The sequence below is a fragment of the Emys orbicularis genome, chromosome 6, assembly GCF_028017835.1.
Source record: "Emys orbicularis isolate rEmyOrb1 chromosome 6, rEmyOrb1.hap1, whole genome shotgun sequence".
NCBI lineage: Eukaryota > Metazoa > Chordata > Testudines > Emydidae > Emys > Emys orbicularis.
Window position 1 is genome coordinate 34,149,925 of NC_088688.1, and position 16,055 is coordinate 34,165,979.

Below are 16,055 nucleotides of genomic sequence, written 5' to 3' on the forward strand. Positions count from 1 at the left end.
AGGTAACCCTGTAATCCAATATGGTTTCTGATCATTGACTGTAGTGTTTAACATTCTGAAATTATTTAAAACTTCAAGGTATCAAGCAACCTAACTACTTTTAAGATGGAGCTTGATATGTTATAAAATCCCGTTTATGAACAGGATTACATAATGTGATTACCTGCGACAGCAGGGAACTGGACTTGATGACCCAGGAAGATCCCTCCAGACCTGTGTCCATCAACCACCTCCTGCATAAATCAGTATTTCAGAGGACAATGCAAATGTCTGACAGTGTCTGTACTCTGTCTCTGACAAATGCAGCAGTTTATTTCATGGAGTGTTAGTGCCATGTCCTTTACTGTGGGCAAAACACTCAGTGTCCTCAACTTCCACTGCAATAAATGGCACTGGAGATGTCACAGATTTGGGCCATAAGAAAGACAACAGATTAAATACAATACAACTACTAATAAAAAGGCAACACTTTTTTAAACTAAATATTTTCTTTCAACTCCCACCTGCTCACAATATGCACCACGGGCTCAATCCTGTAAAGGACTGAATAGCTCTTGGAGGTACTGACTGCATGGGAGATGAAGGCACTCAACATTTCTGACAGTTGCTCAGCACTTTGAATCAAGGCTTAAACTGAGACAAAAAACTAGCGTTTGTGAACACAGCATAAAACCCACTACTTTAATTTTAGCAATTCTAGTGCAAACATGACACATGTCTCTCTGTCTTCAAGGCAATGATAAGGCCCTGGGTTTACCCAGGTTTGGGGGCAGACAAAAGCACTATAAATACTGATGTCCCAGGATGGGAGCATTGTGTGGGCTTCATTTAATTTTGGGTGGTTATTTTCTGGTTTGAAAGTAAAGAGCAACTGTTGGATTTACTTTTGATCTGTTTGCATTTTTAATTATGGGTTAAGGTGCCTAGAGCTCAGGATAGGACATACACCTCTACCCCAATATAACGTGACCTGATATAACGCGAATTCGGATATAACGCGGTAAAGCAGTGCTCCGGGGGGCGGGGCTGCGCACTCCGCCGGTTCAAAGCAAGTTTGATATAACGTGGTTTCACCTAAAACGCGGTAAGATTTTTTGGCTCCCGAGGACAGCGTTATATTGGGGTAGAGGTGTATCTATTATAAGCTGAAATCAAGTCCATAGATATTCAACACATGCACACCAGCTCATCCCATGAAGAGCTGATTTATAATATAAAATCTTTGATAATCAACAGTTCTAGTTAAAGTGCAGAACAGATACCATAATGTACCTCTCTGACTTTTAGTGTATTAATATCATATTGCATTTGATTCCATTGGCTTTTCTTACCTCTGCCCAATTCCTGCTCTTTAATTCATTATCAATAGCTATTTGATGGTAAGGTTATGTTAGTAGTTTAATGGGGGGGAAAATATCCTTGACAAAAGTTATTTCACTTCTCCTAAAAAATGACCACTATGTAAAGGTTTTATTGCCACTTGTTTGATGATCTGTAGCTACCCCAAACTCATGCCAATAATACTAATATCGCATCATCCTGTATATAGAAAAATATAATATATTGCATATAAATGGTAAAACACTAGGGAGAATATTTACAAAGGAGTATGCAAATGTGTACCCATGTGTAACTCCAATGCTAAACCTCTGCATGACTTACAAATTTTCCTCATTCAAACTTAAGAAATAATAGAGCTTTTTAGCTATAAAGATATTGTTTATTCCATGCCTCCCCAGCATGCTTACACACAATGCCTTTTTGTGTGCACACTATGTGTTAAGATTCTCTGTGTGCTGTATAATGTGATACATGAGGAATGAAAGGAGATCCATGAGCGGAAATGGATGGTAAGGAGGCAAACACTTGAAATACTGCAAATACTTTACAAGTACAAGTGACTTATTTCCCACATCCATTTGCATCACATAAGGTGGAGATCAAGGTTTTCTTAAGAACAGAACCAAAAAAGTATGCAGAACTTCCGAGATGTCAGTTTTGCATTAATATTCTGCATTTGCCTAAAACATTCCACTACTACAGTACGCAGGAAGGTTCACGACCTTTCTTGCTGAGAAATGAAAAATACCCCGTTGATAGAGATACCCTGTTAAGCAGAATTAATTAACAAGAAGGATAATAACTGTTAGATTTTTTTAAAGAAAAATTCCACATATATGAAAATATAGCCACCTTGTGGCTACACTGAGGTACAGCCAGACCTTACTACTACTAAATCTTACTTAAATGCATAGATAAAGGGGACCAGCAGAGTCAGGATTTTTATTTTCTCCGACCTGAATCCCCCTGATTTTTTCAAAAATGCTACTTTAAAAATGCTTAACTTTAAAAGCTTCTGTTTAAGACACAATGAAGTAAATGGGTTTCAAATATGTTCCTAATGTTTATCATGTACTCAAGAGCTGTCATGAATAGGGACAAACTTAAGCCCATATTTGTGAGCTTTTCTGAATCAGAGCTCTCTTCTGTTAGCTATTCTCTGACAAGGTTTCTCATTTTGATTGTTCAACAGGACTAAAAGTCCTAGCAATTCCCTTGTAATTGTTTAGAATACTTATGGTTTTAAGTTACAGAGTGAAATTAAAGACTAACGTTTCTCATATTAATAAAACTTTTCAAATCTATGATGTTCATGCAAATATTGCAGAATGATACAGAAGTTCAAAAAAAGGAAAATCCAATAGCCTTCATCCCTTTAAAAACAAAACAGCGCCTACACACAAACACTGAGGGGGGGAGGGGGGGAATCTGCTCTGTTCACCACCTTGATACCAATCATAAACACTGTGGTTTAAAGAAAGAATGTTGAGGAGGCCTCAGAAGTGAGGGAATTGGAGTCAAAGGAATCGCTTTATATTTGAGTGGGTAAGTGTGACAGTTTGTTGTGTTTGGCAAAAAGTCCCATTACAAGACTAAAAATTTAACTTCAGTATCCATCTGGAGACCACCAAGAGTATAATACTTACTTCCATAGGGGCCCTCTGTTGCTAATAAAGGGATCTGATACTTTTAACATTTTTGTTCTGCTTTGTCACTGACTTAGCTGTTCTTTTAAGAGCTTTGTTACACCCCAATCCTGCAAGCTTGCTCATGTGCTTAGCTTTATGCACTGTGAGGAGTCCTACTGAGGTAAACAGTGTGTAAAGTTATAACATGAACAAGTGTTTGCAGGATCAGGACCATATTCTGTAGTAGGCAACATGACCAAATCTATTGCATGAAATGCAAAAGTATCTTCCAAGAAAGGTTATCCTCTAGACAAGGTCTTGCAACAAGGTCAACAAAGTGGTTTTCAGGGAATTTTCATTCAACTTTGTACATTTACTTCTTATCTCTAAAAAGGTATAAATTAAGCCAAGGCTATTGTATTTAAAAATACATGGATTACTACAAGCAGGTTAAAATTCAACAGCTAGCAATACAAGATTCCTGGATGAGCAAGGACCGCCTGGCTGGAACCTGGAATTTAGCAAGTTTCACCCTAGGTAAGCACTGCCTTGGAACTCCCAGCTGATGATAATAGTCAGTCAGTACTGAGAAAAAACTTTATAATCCATTTTTACCCATCTATTTTAGGCATTCAGCTTGGTTTAAAGTGATTGTTTGGAATAAATCAGATTATCCAGCTTTGTTGTGCACATAACTATCAGAAATGAAGTAGTTCTGTATTTCAGTACCCTGCTGGTGCACAAGAACAGAGTATGTAAGCACAGTAAAGGGTCAAGTGTGACAAGCAAAACCACAATCATGAATACAAGAACCATGGGTTTGGTGTAGGCAGGCTGCCCAGTTGAGTGGATAGCATTTTATCTATGTTCTGGATGACTGACATAATTCAGGATTAGATTGAAAAGTTGTGTCATTTTTTTATGTTTTAAAATAAAGGTAAGTTTTGGGTCTGCCAATCAACTTCATGTGTTCCTATGAAGCCTGGTCTTAACAATCGTTTTTAAAAAATCAATGTGCTGTGCTGCTGGGTCTCAATTCTGTCAAAGGATAATTCTTCAAAGCAATTATATGCAAGGAAAGAGAAATCAGGAAGTAGTCTTGGTGGACATCTTTCCCCTGGGTGTATTACTAGATTACAGTTAATACCCACTGTGTTGACGCCTGAAGAACCCACACCAGTGGATAATTATCCTCCCCTGCGGGAGTTTATTGTGTAATACTTGACTCCTTCTTTGAGAAAACTGCCAAATTGTCAGGACTCAGCATGGTGTAAAAGCCTAATATCTATGGTGCACTGCAGTGTGGATGGATGCCTGCAGTGGGTAAATGCCATCACTGTGAAGCACAACACTGCTAAAACTGATTATATCCTTTCTCTTTTTTTCTTCTGTGAAAAGGTTTATGGATGATGCTAAAATGTAGTAATCTCTACAGTACTCAATCTGTCTACACAATACTCAAATACCATTCATACTCAGGATTAAATGCAAACATGTTTTAAATGTTGTAATTTGTAAATTGCACTGTGCTATACTAGGGCTGATGCACTATGTAAATATCTAACATTATCCTCCTTCAAATCCCTCCTTTAAAAAACTCTTCTCTGGTGTCATGCCTACAATAAACTTGCAGCTCATTTACTGTTAGACAGCTGATAGGCCGTGACCACCATTTTTCAAAATGATCAATATCATTTTATTATCTGTGCTCCCACCCCTCACCCCTTTATGTTTGTTTTAGTCACCAGTCATCTAGTCTTCGGGGCAGGACTGTCTCCTATGTTTTTACAGTGCCTAGGACAAGAGGGTTCCAGCCTGCAGGCACTGTTGTAATATAGATAATAATCCTCTCACATTTATGTAAATCTGGAATTATACCACTGAAGCGAATGGAGCCACACCAATATGAAATAGGGATGAGAAGAAACCATCCTTTATTCCTTACAAGATAGAATGGTTGGTTAAATGCTATCTATGGTTACCAGGAGAAAAAAATAGACCAAATCTACAATCTTCAATTCCATAAGTTCTTTGGGAACTATACAAAGAAAGCAGGCTTTGGGTGTTTCAGAATATTATCTTTCATTCATATTTAACAACCACAACCCAACAAACCTACAGTAACAGACAGTAGTAGCTCCAGTCTCTCTAGTAATACTGTGAGGAGTGGTTCTATTTTGGACCCTCATTGTATAATACAATATTATTATTTTTATTAGGACTTTTTAAAAAATCTGCATACATTTTCTGAGAGAAACTTTCATATCTCTTATTAGAAATATCAGATACTTAGTCAATTCCCTAAAGCATAGTAAGTGGGTGAAATTCTGTTCTCTTACACCTATGCTATCTCCACTGACTTCAGCGGGGGCTGCAGAGATATGACAAAGAGCAGAATTAATCTCAATGGACCTGATCCTCAGCAATAGTTCAGAGGTGCGAGGCGCAGAATCCGAGGGATGGTGCAAAAATAATCTGAAGCCGCCTTTATGGTCCCTCAATCCTGAAGCCTGCCAAAGGCCAATGCCTCAGGACTGCTCTGATTTATGCTGGCTAGTAACTGCATCCAAGTTGCCATTACTCCTGCCAGGGAATGTTAAAAGACAGCAGTGCTCCACCCATACGCCTTTCACCCCCATGTGTCCCATGTCAAGGCCAAGAGGAGGTAGTGGCACAGATCCAGCTATAAGGCCCTAGGCCACTCAGGGATTCCTTTTAGACAAAAGGAATCATCAGTCAGCCTCTTAGGTGAGCTTAAGTTCTGCTTTGCACCACCAGGACAGCACAACACAAACTTAGCAAGAGCCATATGTACAAACAATTGTCATAGTATCCAATCTATCTACAGAGCCTATCACCATGGTATCTAAGCACCACAACTGGCTTCTAGTACATAGCATATATTTCCAGGTTTACACATATCTATCTCTATTCTCTGTGTTATTATAGTCCTATAAAATAATGTCAGGTTAAAAATGAAGATTTTAACATTATAAAGACGAAAGTATGAAGAACTTACCCTAAGTATTTTGTTTGTACTTATAACAGGAGCTTCATCGTTTACCGACGTAACAGTCACAAATATAGTTTGGGGCAAACTTTGTTTCCACAGTTCTGTGTTATTTGCTATGACAGTAAAATTGTCACTCACCCCCTCACTGTCATCATGAATATAGTAGATTAATTCTTGCTCTACCTGAAAAATAAATGGACTGAAAATTAAAGAAATTAAAACAAAAACTGTTTTGAAATTTTAAACAAAAAGCATTCAACCATTCCAGCTCTGCAATAATTCTCTTTCCGCCTTCATGACCCCATTCTTCTCCCTCTGATGCACACTCTTCTATCTCTAGCATATCAGATTGCATATGGGCATTTGGTTATTCTGAAATAACCTCAGATATAGTGAGGTACATACAGACAAACCAATAAATCCCAAAGAACGCATATAAAAATAGCTAAAGCACAGATAACTGATTTTCAAAAGTTACCCCTCTTAAGTGTTTAATTTTTATATAGAAGAGGCAAAATGACTTAAGACATCACTATCTGCAGCTGAAAGTCAAATTTCTGGGTTTGGGCCATAAAAATTAAAAAATCCATATTCATTAACATTTTTCAAAGGTTAACACATTTCAGTTTATGCATTTTGAAACAAGTTAAATATTGAAACCTTCAAATTAGAGAGTTTTCATTCAGATGTAAAATGACCCTCAATTACGTTGGCAATGTAAGATACCTGTCAGGCTTCTACTCATTTTGATTTGTTGGCTTAATACATCCCATGCCATTTAAGACAATTTACTATATTCAGGAGTCTGAAAAGTAGTATAAAATCATACATATTCATGTTTGGGCAGGAGTTATCCCACTGGAGTATGACATATCAAAATAATGCATAATGTGGATCTTTACTTTCAAGTAAGCATATTAAGGAATATATATGTTTTTATATGCATCTAACACCCATAACTCTGGTGTAGATTTTTGAAAGGGGAAAATACTTTGCAAACCGTCAGTACTTTATTTTGCAGTATCAAACCATTATTATTTGAAACTAGTGAATCACAAAACATCTTGCCATAACTCCTGCTCATGCCCCATGCCAATGGATGGGGTGGATTCTCCATCACTTGAAGTCTTTATTTAAAGATTGGATGTCTTTCTTAAAAACATGCTCTAGCACAACCACAAATATGGGCTTGATGTAGGAATTACTTGGCGAAATAATGTGCCCACTGTTATGCAGGAGACCAGACTAGAACATTATAATGGTCTGTTCTGGCCTTAAAAATAGATGATTTTGAGACCCTCAACTGGCTTTCTCACCTTTTTCATAGCCTTTTAAGGCTACACAAAACTTATTTGCACTTGTATCTTATCATGGAATCTCCACTTTCTCTGCTCCACCAACAACGCCGATATTTGTCCACTTCCCCACTAAGCACATCCAAGGTCTCTTCCTTGCCACTAGTTTGACATTCACTCAGAACTAGACTGAAAAACAATGTCCTCCCCCTCAACCCTGCTACTTCTACCATGACTTCTGCAGGAAAATGCCAACTCCCATTTCATCTCGTCTTAGACAGTAATCTCCTCAGGTAAAGGACTGTCCTTTATTGAGCTTGTATAGTGCCTAGCACAAAGGAATCCTGACTTGCAGGTGTGACTGCAATACAAATAATAATCAGCATTTAAAAAAACCACAAACAAAAAAAGGACTGACATTTAGATCAAGCTTATCATAATCACATTACCTGTTTTTTGGTAAATTTGGTTAACTTTACTCCAGGAAAGCGAGAGTTTCCAACATGCCCATTCTTTGGTGGCTCAACTAAAATAAATTCACAATTGAGTCCAGTGAAATGCTGATTAGAAATTTTTAGATAGTCTTCCACCAGAGCTTTAGAACCACCTTCTATTACTGTAAAGTTCTGCACTTCTAATGGAATCAGCTTAGGGATGATGTCTACAGAGATTTCTATTCCACTGACCACTCGAATGCCATTGGTCACATCCAACGAAAAATGGTCTTGTAGCTGGTCAGAAACTGTCTGCACATACTGAACGTTGCCATCATCAATATCTTGCTGAGTAAAGGTCAAAACTGGCTTTTGTTCTGCACCAAGGTAACCTTCTTCTGTTGCAAACTTCCGAATGTATCCATGCACTGGAAGAGCCCTTAATGTGAACACTATCTCTGATGGAGAACTGTTTTCATGTACAACCTTAAATTTACAACACACAAAAAGTCATTAAAGTAAAAACAAGCCAATTTCTTCTTTAATTCTATTCTGAATTTCTCACTTTTAATCCTGGGACAGTAAATCATGGATTATTTATCCACCCATTTGGCTGGAATTCTCTATTTATAAACATTTATAAACATCTGCAAATGCCTAGCACAATGCATTTCCAGTATTATGTTAAGTAGATGCATGTTAGGTAATACTGCATGAGAAAGTGTTTCAAAACCCAGAACATCTCCCATAAGATCTCTCAACTGAAAAAACAAAAACATAAAACATCATGAGTTAATTATCTAAGAACTGTGGAATGCTGTTTGGAATGTGATTTCACAATCAGCACAATAATGTGCAACATGAGCCTCCTTGTGGTAGTTACTTTAATGATGAAAATGATCCCAGTAGGTGCAGAGAAAAATATTAACCAGAATAGGCCAAAGCTAATGCTTCTGAACTGATGCTTTTAAAACTCCAAGCCATATCCTCAGCTTGTGTATACTGGTATAGCTCCAATCAGACCCTTTGTATTTAAGCAAATACTTTGGATACAGTTTAAGTTTTCCCCCAATATTTGTTATTGGTTCACCTACCATGAAATGTGAACTGCAAATACACTGATAAACATATTTAAAACTGTCTGGTTTTCTTGTAGTGTTGATAAATACAGTGTCTCTGCAGCTTAATTTTTTCAAGTATCAGTACTCAGGGAATCAAAGCCGATGGTCTCTGTCTTATTTTAACAGATAGATTTTTTTTTCTTTCTAGTGATGGAGGAATGCTAGTGTCAGAGTGTGGGGCTACCTGAAGTCTATAGCCCTTTCTGCACTGATGCCAGCAGATTCTCAAGTGCGGATACCATAATTGGAGTTACTCTCCAAAATTAATATCTAACAATAATTCAAGTTAGTTATGTTAAAGATGACTGTTTTGTGGAACTGAGACATTAAAAGGGCTTGCTATGCCTGGGAAACAGGAATAAAGAAGAAAATCCATTACAGATAGAAGATTAAAGCTAAATTTTAACTCACCTGCAATTTCCCCTTACTGATTTTAACTGGTTTTCCTTCTTCAACTAAGAGGTTGTTATTGTGTACAATCTTTGGTGGACGTTGATGGCTTTCCAAGTACATACGAACATGCATTCCAGCATCCTGGTGGATAGCCTTAGCATAAACTGTAAAGTTAAATGTGTCAACCAGGTTGTTACTGTCATCATGCCTATAAATCACATGTCCCCTTTTTAGGTCAAGGTGGGTAAAGGAATCTGTTGCTAGATTATTTACATAGATTCTTCCATGTTTTGGAGATAAGAATATCTCATAAGTAATCTCATGATCCCTTCTAATGTCTTGGTTTGTGATGGCACTAAGGTTAGTTGTTGTAATAGTACTCTCTTTTCCTTTTTGGACCAATAAACCTGTATTGTTTGCTAGTCTAACATAGGGATCTGAAGCACTCACTTCTAGGAGGGAAGACGTGTAGTGTTTGCCATCAGTTACAAATAACACAAAGCGCCCATAATCTGCACCACTATGTGTAAATAGGACTCGCTTTTGCTCCAGGTCTTCTTGTTTGAATTGATAGAGTCTATGAGTGTTATCATTCACTAGAGTTAAGTCTCCATTAGGAATGCCACGCCTAGTGTACAGCAACTGCCCATCATCAAAATCAGAATCAGGATCATGGTAGCATAGGTCTGCCAAGGTCAATAAGCGCTGCCCATTCTTAACTACATGAAATACCTTATCAACCACACGTACTGGTTTCTCATCATTCTTCAGCTCAACAGAAATATTAAATCTTATCTCTGCTGATAAAGGTTCTGTTCCAGCAGCAGAGCTCACCCATTCTCCTGATTCTTTGGTGGATGCTATGACAAGAAATTCATCATACATGGTCTCAGTGTCATCATGGACATACATAAGGCGTTCACCCATTATATCTTGGTTACTGAAAGCGGTGAGGTTATCATTACTCTCTGGTGAATCTGAAAAGTTAATGAGTTTTAATTTCCCATGTTGAGGACTCTTTGTAACTTTATATTGAAAGGCCTTATTATCCGGGGTTTGTGCAAACAATCTGCTTTTTGTTATTAGCGCTCCTTCACCTTCAGTTATGGTCAAGCCATTGTTTGTCAAAATAATGCTTGTGAGATCTGCTTTAATGTTGATTTTGAAAACATAGACATTTGACTCCAAATACTTTGTAAAAATTAGGAATCTAAATGAATCCTCAGTGTTCTCATGGGGTCTGTTGATTAATTCATATTCTACTTCATGGTCTATAATGCTTTTTTGGCTAAAAGTTGAATTTTTTTTCAAGGCGTGGTTGTTAAGGAGCATTTTCCCTTTCTTGGGTAAGGACAACAACTTATAATTAAGCTCATTTTCAGGTATTTCTATATCCACCATCACAGCAAAAAGATTATCTGAATTCAGACATTTCTTTTTTGTTTTTTCAATTTCTAGGGGAACATGTTTCAATAAATTATACCTCAACCATTTCACTGTGATTGGAAACATAAGCTCATCACTGATTTTGTTTCCAATGTGAACCTTAAACTTAAAGTGTTCTGTAACATTTTCCAGCTGCAATGCTTTGAAAATACTATAGTACCTCACACGGCTGCGCTCAATGGAGCGCTGAGAAAAAGTGTTTACTTGCTTCCACTCTCTGCTAGAATGTTGCCTTTGAATTTCACCAAATTGGGGTGATTCTGTGATCTCATATCGTATCTCCATCTCTTGCTGGATGGCATTTGTTTCAACTGCCAAGTGGCTGAGTGTGATCAAAGCTGCATTGCCTTGTAGCACTTTTATTCCTGTGTTATTGACCACTTTATAATCCAAAGGAACAGCCATGACACGCAACACAACTGTGTTGCTCATTTTCTCTCCATCACTTGCTCGCAGCACAATCCTCGAGTTCTTGACCCCAGTGTGGACAAAGAAAATGTTGCCTTCTTTTAAGTCCTCATTAGAAAAAGTAATAATGGCTCTCCCGGGATTCTTGGAATTTTCTAAAAATCCTGCATCTGTATTCAGATTTCCAAGTACTGAAAGACTGAGATTGGCAGAGTCTGTGTCTTGATCTGAAACCTTTATTAGGTCAGCAGTCAAGCGTTTCTTTGAGTTCTCTAACAAAAGAAATAAGTTTCCCTCAGGGAGCATAAGTTCAGGAACATCATTTGTCGGGGTGATGGTAATCCTAAAAACATGCTGCTCATATCCTTGCAGATATGGAGGTATGTCCTTTTTACTACTGGCAGAAATGGAAAAAGTAAAATTATCGTAAGTGTCCTCAGAACCATCATGGACATATAGAACTCTTCCTTGCCACAGGTCTAACATCGTAAATGTGCCCTTCTCCTGCTCTGGTTCAACACCTAACCTCAAGTAACCATGAGAGGGCTGCTCCTTTATTTTAAAAAAGATCTGTGACTGACGAACCCCTAATTTCTTAAACTCTAAATTTACTTTAATATGTTTAGATTCAAGTGGAGCTTGTCCACCCTCTGGGACAATCAAGTTATTTAGAACCAAGAAATGGCCACTATCCTCTTTGCCTTGGGGTTTGGAGATGTCAGGAAAATTGACAGAAGTGGAGGCTGCTGTTACAAGAGGAGTCTTTTCTGTTGTCACTACAGAAGAATTTGTCTTAAAAGAATTCTCTGTTTTGCATCCAGCTGAAACATCTTTTGTAACCAGAACATTCTTTAATGATCTCTTTTCTGAATTGGCTTTCAGGTCTCTTAAGCAACCTTTGAAGGATCCTCCTCTGGCATATTTTCCAGAAACTGAGGTTAGCTCTAACTTTATCACTTCTACCCGTGTGCTGTCATCTACACCACCTACAAAGAGTGGCCCTTTAAGAAGGGGTATCTTGCTGTGGGAAGGCAGTGATGTTTTCACTGTTTCTCCATCTATCATCAGCTGCAAATCTTGTGCAGTAAATTTTAACTCAATGAAGTGCCACTTATTATCACTGACTGACTTAAGAGAAGAAAGCTGCATTCTACTTTTACTCTTTCCAATATGGGCCTTAATTAGTCCATTCTCAATTTCCATTGCAATGAAATCTCCTGCTCGTCCAGAATGATAAAGCAGCAAGCCTCGCTGAGCTGAGGTCTGTATTGCACACTCCAAGCATCCTTCACCCTGGACATTCCACAGCTGGAAAGAAACATAGGATTTGGAACTAAAGAAACTGATAGGCTCGTCTTCACTTGCAAAGAATTCATCACTGCATCCCAGTGACACTTCATGAACATTTCTGAACCCAGGATAAGGTCTCAGGGATGTTAGGATTTCATGCTGGTTGAATAACACGTCATCGATACATCCTCGGAAATTGGTTAGTGCTCTATCAAGGTAAGGAACATCAAGGGTACCGCTCCCACCAATGTAGAGTCCATGTTCAATGTTTAATTGATATAGAATCCCAGGCATTTTTGTACTAGTTCTATAATGTTTATCAATTACCAATGTGACATTATAATTTTCCTGATGTAATTCAACCAGGTGCCAGGCTAAATCATTTAGCCGGGAGCTCCGTTGAGAACGCAGCACTCGTTCCCCTGCTCCAAAGTTCATTCTCAGCTGTAAGAGACAAAATTTTTATGATGAAAATCAGTGAGTGCATGGATGACAATTAAATTAATTGCGTGTGTCTCAAAGAAACAAGTAATACTTAATGCTTTGACAGCTGCTCAACTTAAGTTTCAATCGTTGCATTTTCAAACTACGAGCACAAATGTATTTATTATTGTTATGGATTTGCTAACACCACAACATCAAATCCAAACCCATTATACATTTTGGGAAGGTTTACCTGACAACACAATTTTAGACTCGGTCAGATGGAAAACCAGGAAGCGACTATTTCCAGTTCTGCTATGAGCAAAATTTACAAGAGCCCAAGGTGAGCATAAAGTGCAAGGTCATGCATGAATTCCTGCTCTAAGTTGAACAGGAGTACTTGTGGCACCTTAGAGACTAACAAATTTATTAGAGCATAAGCTTTCGTGGGCTACAACCCACTTCTTCGGATGCTATAAGTTGGGAGCTCAACAGTTGAAAGTGAAAGAGGAGGAGAGACACACAAATATATAAATCGATCACAGGATGACTATGAGCTACTAATGTGATATGTCTGTGGAAAAGACAAATGCAGTCTTAGCACGTTAGGCGAGATATTTCCAGTAGCGATAAGACAAGGCACTGGTAAGATCTCATTTTGAATATTGTGTACAATTGTGTTCACCCAAATTGAAGAAAGATGAATTCAGACTCGAGAAGGTGCAGAGAAAGGCTACTAGGATGATCAGAGGAATGACAACCTATCTTATAACAGGAGACTAAAAGAGCCTGGCTTGTTTAGCCTAGCAAAAAGAAGGCTGAGAAGGGATTTAATTGCTCTCTATAAATTTATTAGGGAAATAAACATCAGGGATAGAGAAGAGCTATTAAAGCTAAAGAACAATGTTGGCAGGGCATAAGAATAAATGGGTAATAACTGGCCATGAATAAATTTAGGCTGGAACTTAGACGAAGGTTGCTAACCATCTGAAGAGTGAGATTCTGGAAGTAGTGGGGGCAAACAACGCAATCAGTTTTAAGATAGTTCTTGATAAAAGTATGAATGGGACTGTATAACCAGGTTGCCTTTGACAGTTCTGGGGGTCCCTTTATGTCTTATGTTCCTAAAATCTCATGCTTTAGCTAGACACCTGTGGGGCAGGAAGGGAATTTTTACCTCAGTATATTCTGGGACCGGGGGAAGGGATTGTCTCCTTCCTCTCAAGCATCAGAGATGGCCGTAGCTGGAGACAGGACACTAGATAGGCAGGATCAGGGCTCTGAGGTGGCACCTAGCATTCTCTCTCATAGATGCTTGTCTTACTGGTTCCTGTTCACATGGTTAGGGTCTAAGTGACTGCCATAGTCAGGGTTGGGAAGGAATTTCCCCCCTGGTCAGACCTTGCAGGGTTTTTGCCTTCCTCTGCAGCATGGATGTGGTTCACTTGCCAGGATTATCTGGGTACAGTAGAACCTCAGAGTTACGAACACCTCGGGAATAGAGGATGTTCATAACTCTATAATGTTTGTATCTCTGAACAAAATGTTACGGTTCTTTCAAAAGTTTACAGCTGAACATTGACTTAATACAGCTTTGAAATTTTACTACGTAGAAGAAAAATGCTGCTTTTAATCATCTTAATTTAAATGAAACAAGCACAGAAACAATTTCCTTACCTTGTCAAATCTTTTTTAAACTTTCCCTCTATTTTTTTAGTAGTTCACATTTAACACAGTACTGTCCAGTATTTGTTTTTTGTCTCTGCTGCCTGATTGCATATTTTCGGTTCCAAATGAGGTGTGTGATTGACCGGTCAGTTCATAACTGTGGTGTTCGTAACTCTGAGGTTTTACTGTATATCTTTACTTTAACAATTCCACTGCAGGGGCCTCAGGCATTGGAACACCTTGGTCCCTCCTCTTCTCTGCTTGCAGCACACAATGGTTTAGTCTCCTGAGAGCTGTAGTGCTTTAGTCTAATTCTGATTGTTGGGCAAGGTGCAGAAGTGGCTGCGTGGAGCTTAGTGACCTGTGATGTACAGAAGGTCAGACTAGATGACTTGGTGGTCCCTCTATGACTCCAAAGACAAACACTATGCAAACCAGTACCTGTGCTCTCTATTTTTCATAATTAAAAATCACACCTGTAAATATCCCGAGTGCAGTTCCACCAAACAATGATCCTCATTTCCAGCTGCAAGAAAAAGCAATCCATGGGGCTTGCTGGTTCGAAATCGTAACTGCAGTGATGTTCGAGTGGATGATTCTGCAATGTTCAACTCCACGTAGCTATCACCATAAAATGATACTAAAAGAAAAAAAGAGAGACTTACAATATATGTACTTTTGCAAAATGCCTCCTTGTCCTTACCATACACATACACACACTGGGTATCTACTTTATCCGAAAATGAATACTAAGAATTAAATTTCCATTTTTGCATGCTAGAATACACCAATCCAGACAGCTGGTGCAGTGCACAATAGAACCCTACGTAGATACATACTATATCTGAGAAATAATGCTACTGAGAACCTTGTGGCCAACAGCTAAACACACTGCTGGCCCTACATCTAATGTTTAGAGAAGCAGTGGAAAGACTTTTATATCATCACTGTACTTAGTTCTACAGCAAAAGCAGACAACCTAGGGTTGTGGTTCTCAATCTATGGTCCAAAAATCTCCAGAAAAGAGAGAAGATTCTAGTAGTAAGGAGGGAGTTCAGGAAGTTATGTGGTCCACTAAAGCAGAGGTTCTCAACCTTTTTCTTTCTGAGGCCTCCCCCAACATGCTATAAAAACTCCACAGCCACCTGTGCCGCAATAACTGGTTTTCTGCATATAAAAGCCAGAGCCAGCATTAGGGGGTAGCAAGCAGGGCAATTGCCTGGGGGCCAATGCCACAGGGGCCCCCACAAAGCTACATTGTTCAGACTTCAGCTTCAGCCCCAGGTGGCAGGGCTCAGGAACCTGGGCTTCAGCCCCATGCGGTGGGGCTTCAGCTTTCTGCCCTGGGCCCCAGCGAGTCTAATGCTGGCCCTGCTTGGAGGCCCCCCCTGAAACCTGTTTGAGGCCTGCAGGGGGCCCCAGACCACTGGTTGAGAACTACTGCACTAAAGGATCTTTCTCTCTAATGAAATAATCTGCAGAATAAAAGAGTTGAAAAACAATTGATCTAGTCAAATAAGTTTTGGAGTTGAATGGACAAGAGTTCCTCTTCCCATGAACACGCTGTAGACAGGAGGCAAGTAAATGGACAATAG

The 16,055-nt window shown here is 38.8% G+C and overlaps 1 protein-coding gene across 1 annotated transcript in view; it reads right to left on the reverse strand.

Moving 5' to 3' along the window:
- LOC135880390 (chondroitin sulfate proteoglycan 4-like) overlaps nucleotides 1–16,055 on the reverse strand; it is a 56,530-nt gene that overhangs the window by 21,843 nt on the left and 18,632 nt on the right. The window contains exons 2-5 of the mRNA XM_065406669.1: nucleotides 14,937–15,100; nucleotides 9,244–12,813; nucleotides 7,727–8,197; nucleotides 5,989–6,165 (exon numbers count right to left, since the gene is read on the reverse strand). Of these exons, the coding sequence (XP_065262741.1) occupies nucleotides 5,989–6,165; nucleotides 7,727–8,197; nucleotides 9,244–12,813; nucleotides 14,937–15,100 (4,382 nt within the window). The remainder of the gene's footprint in view (nucleotides 1–5,988; nucleotides 6,166–7,726; nucleotides 8,198–9,243; nucleotides 12,814–14,936; nucleotides 15,101–16,055) is intronic.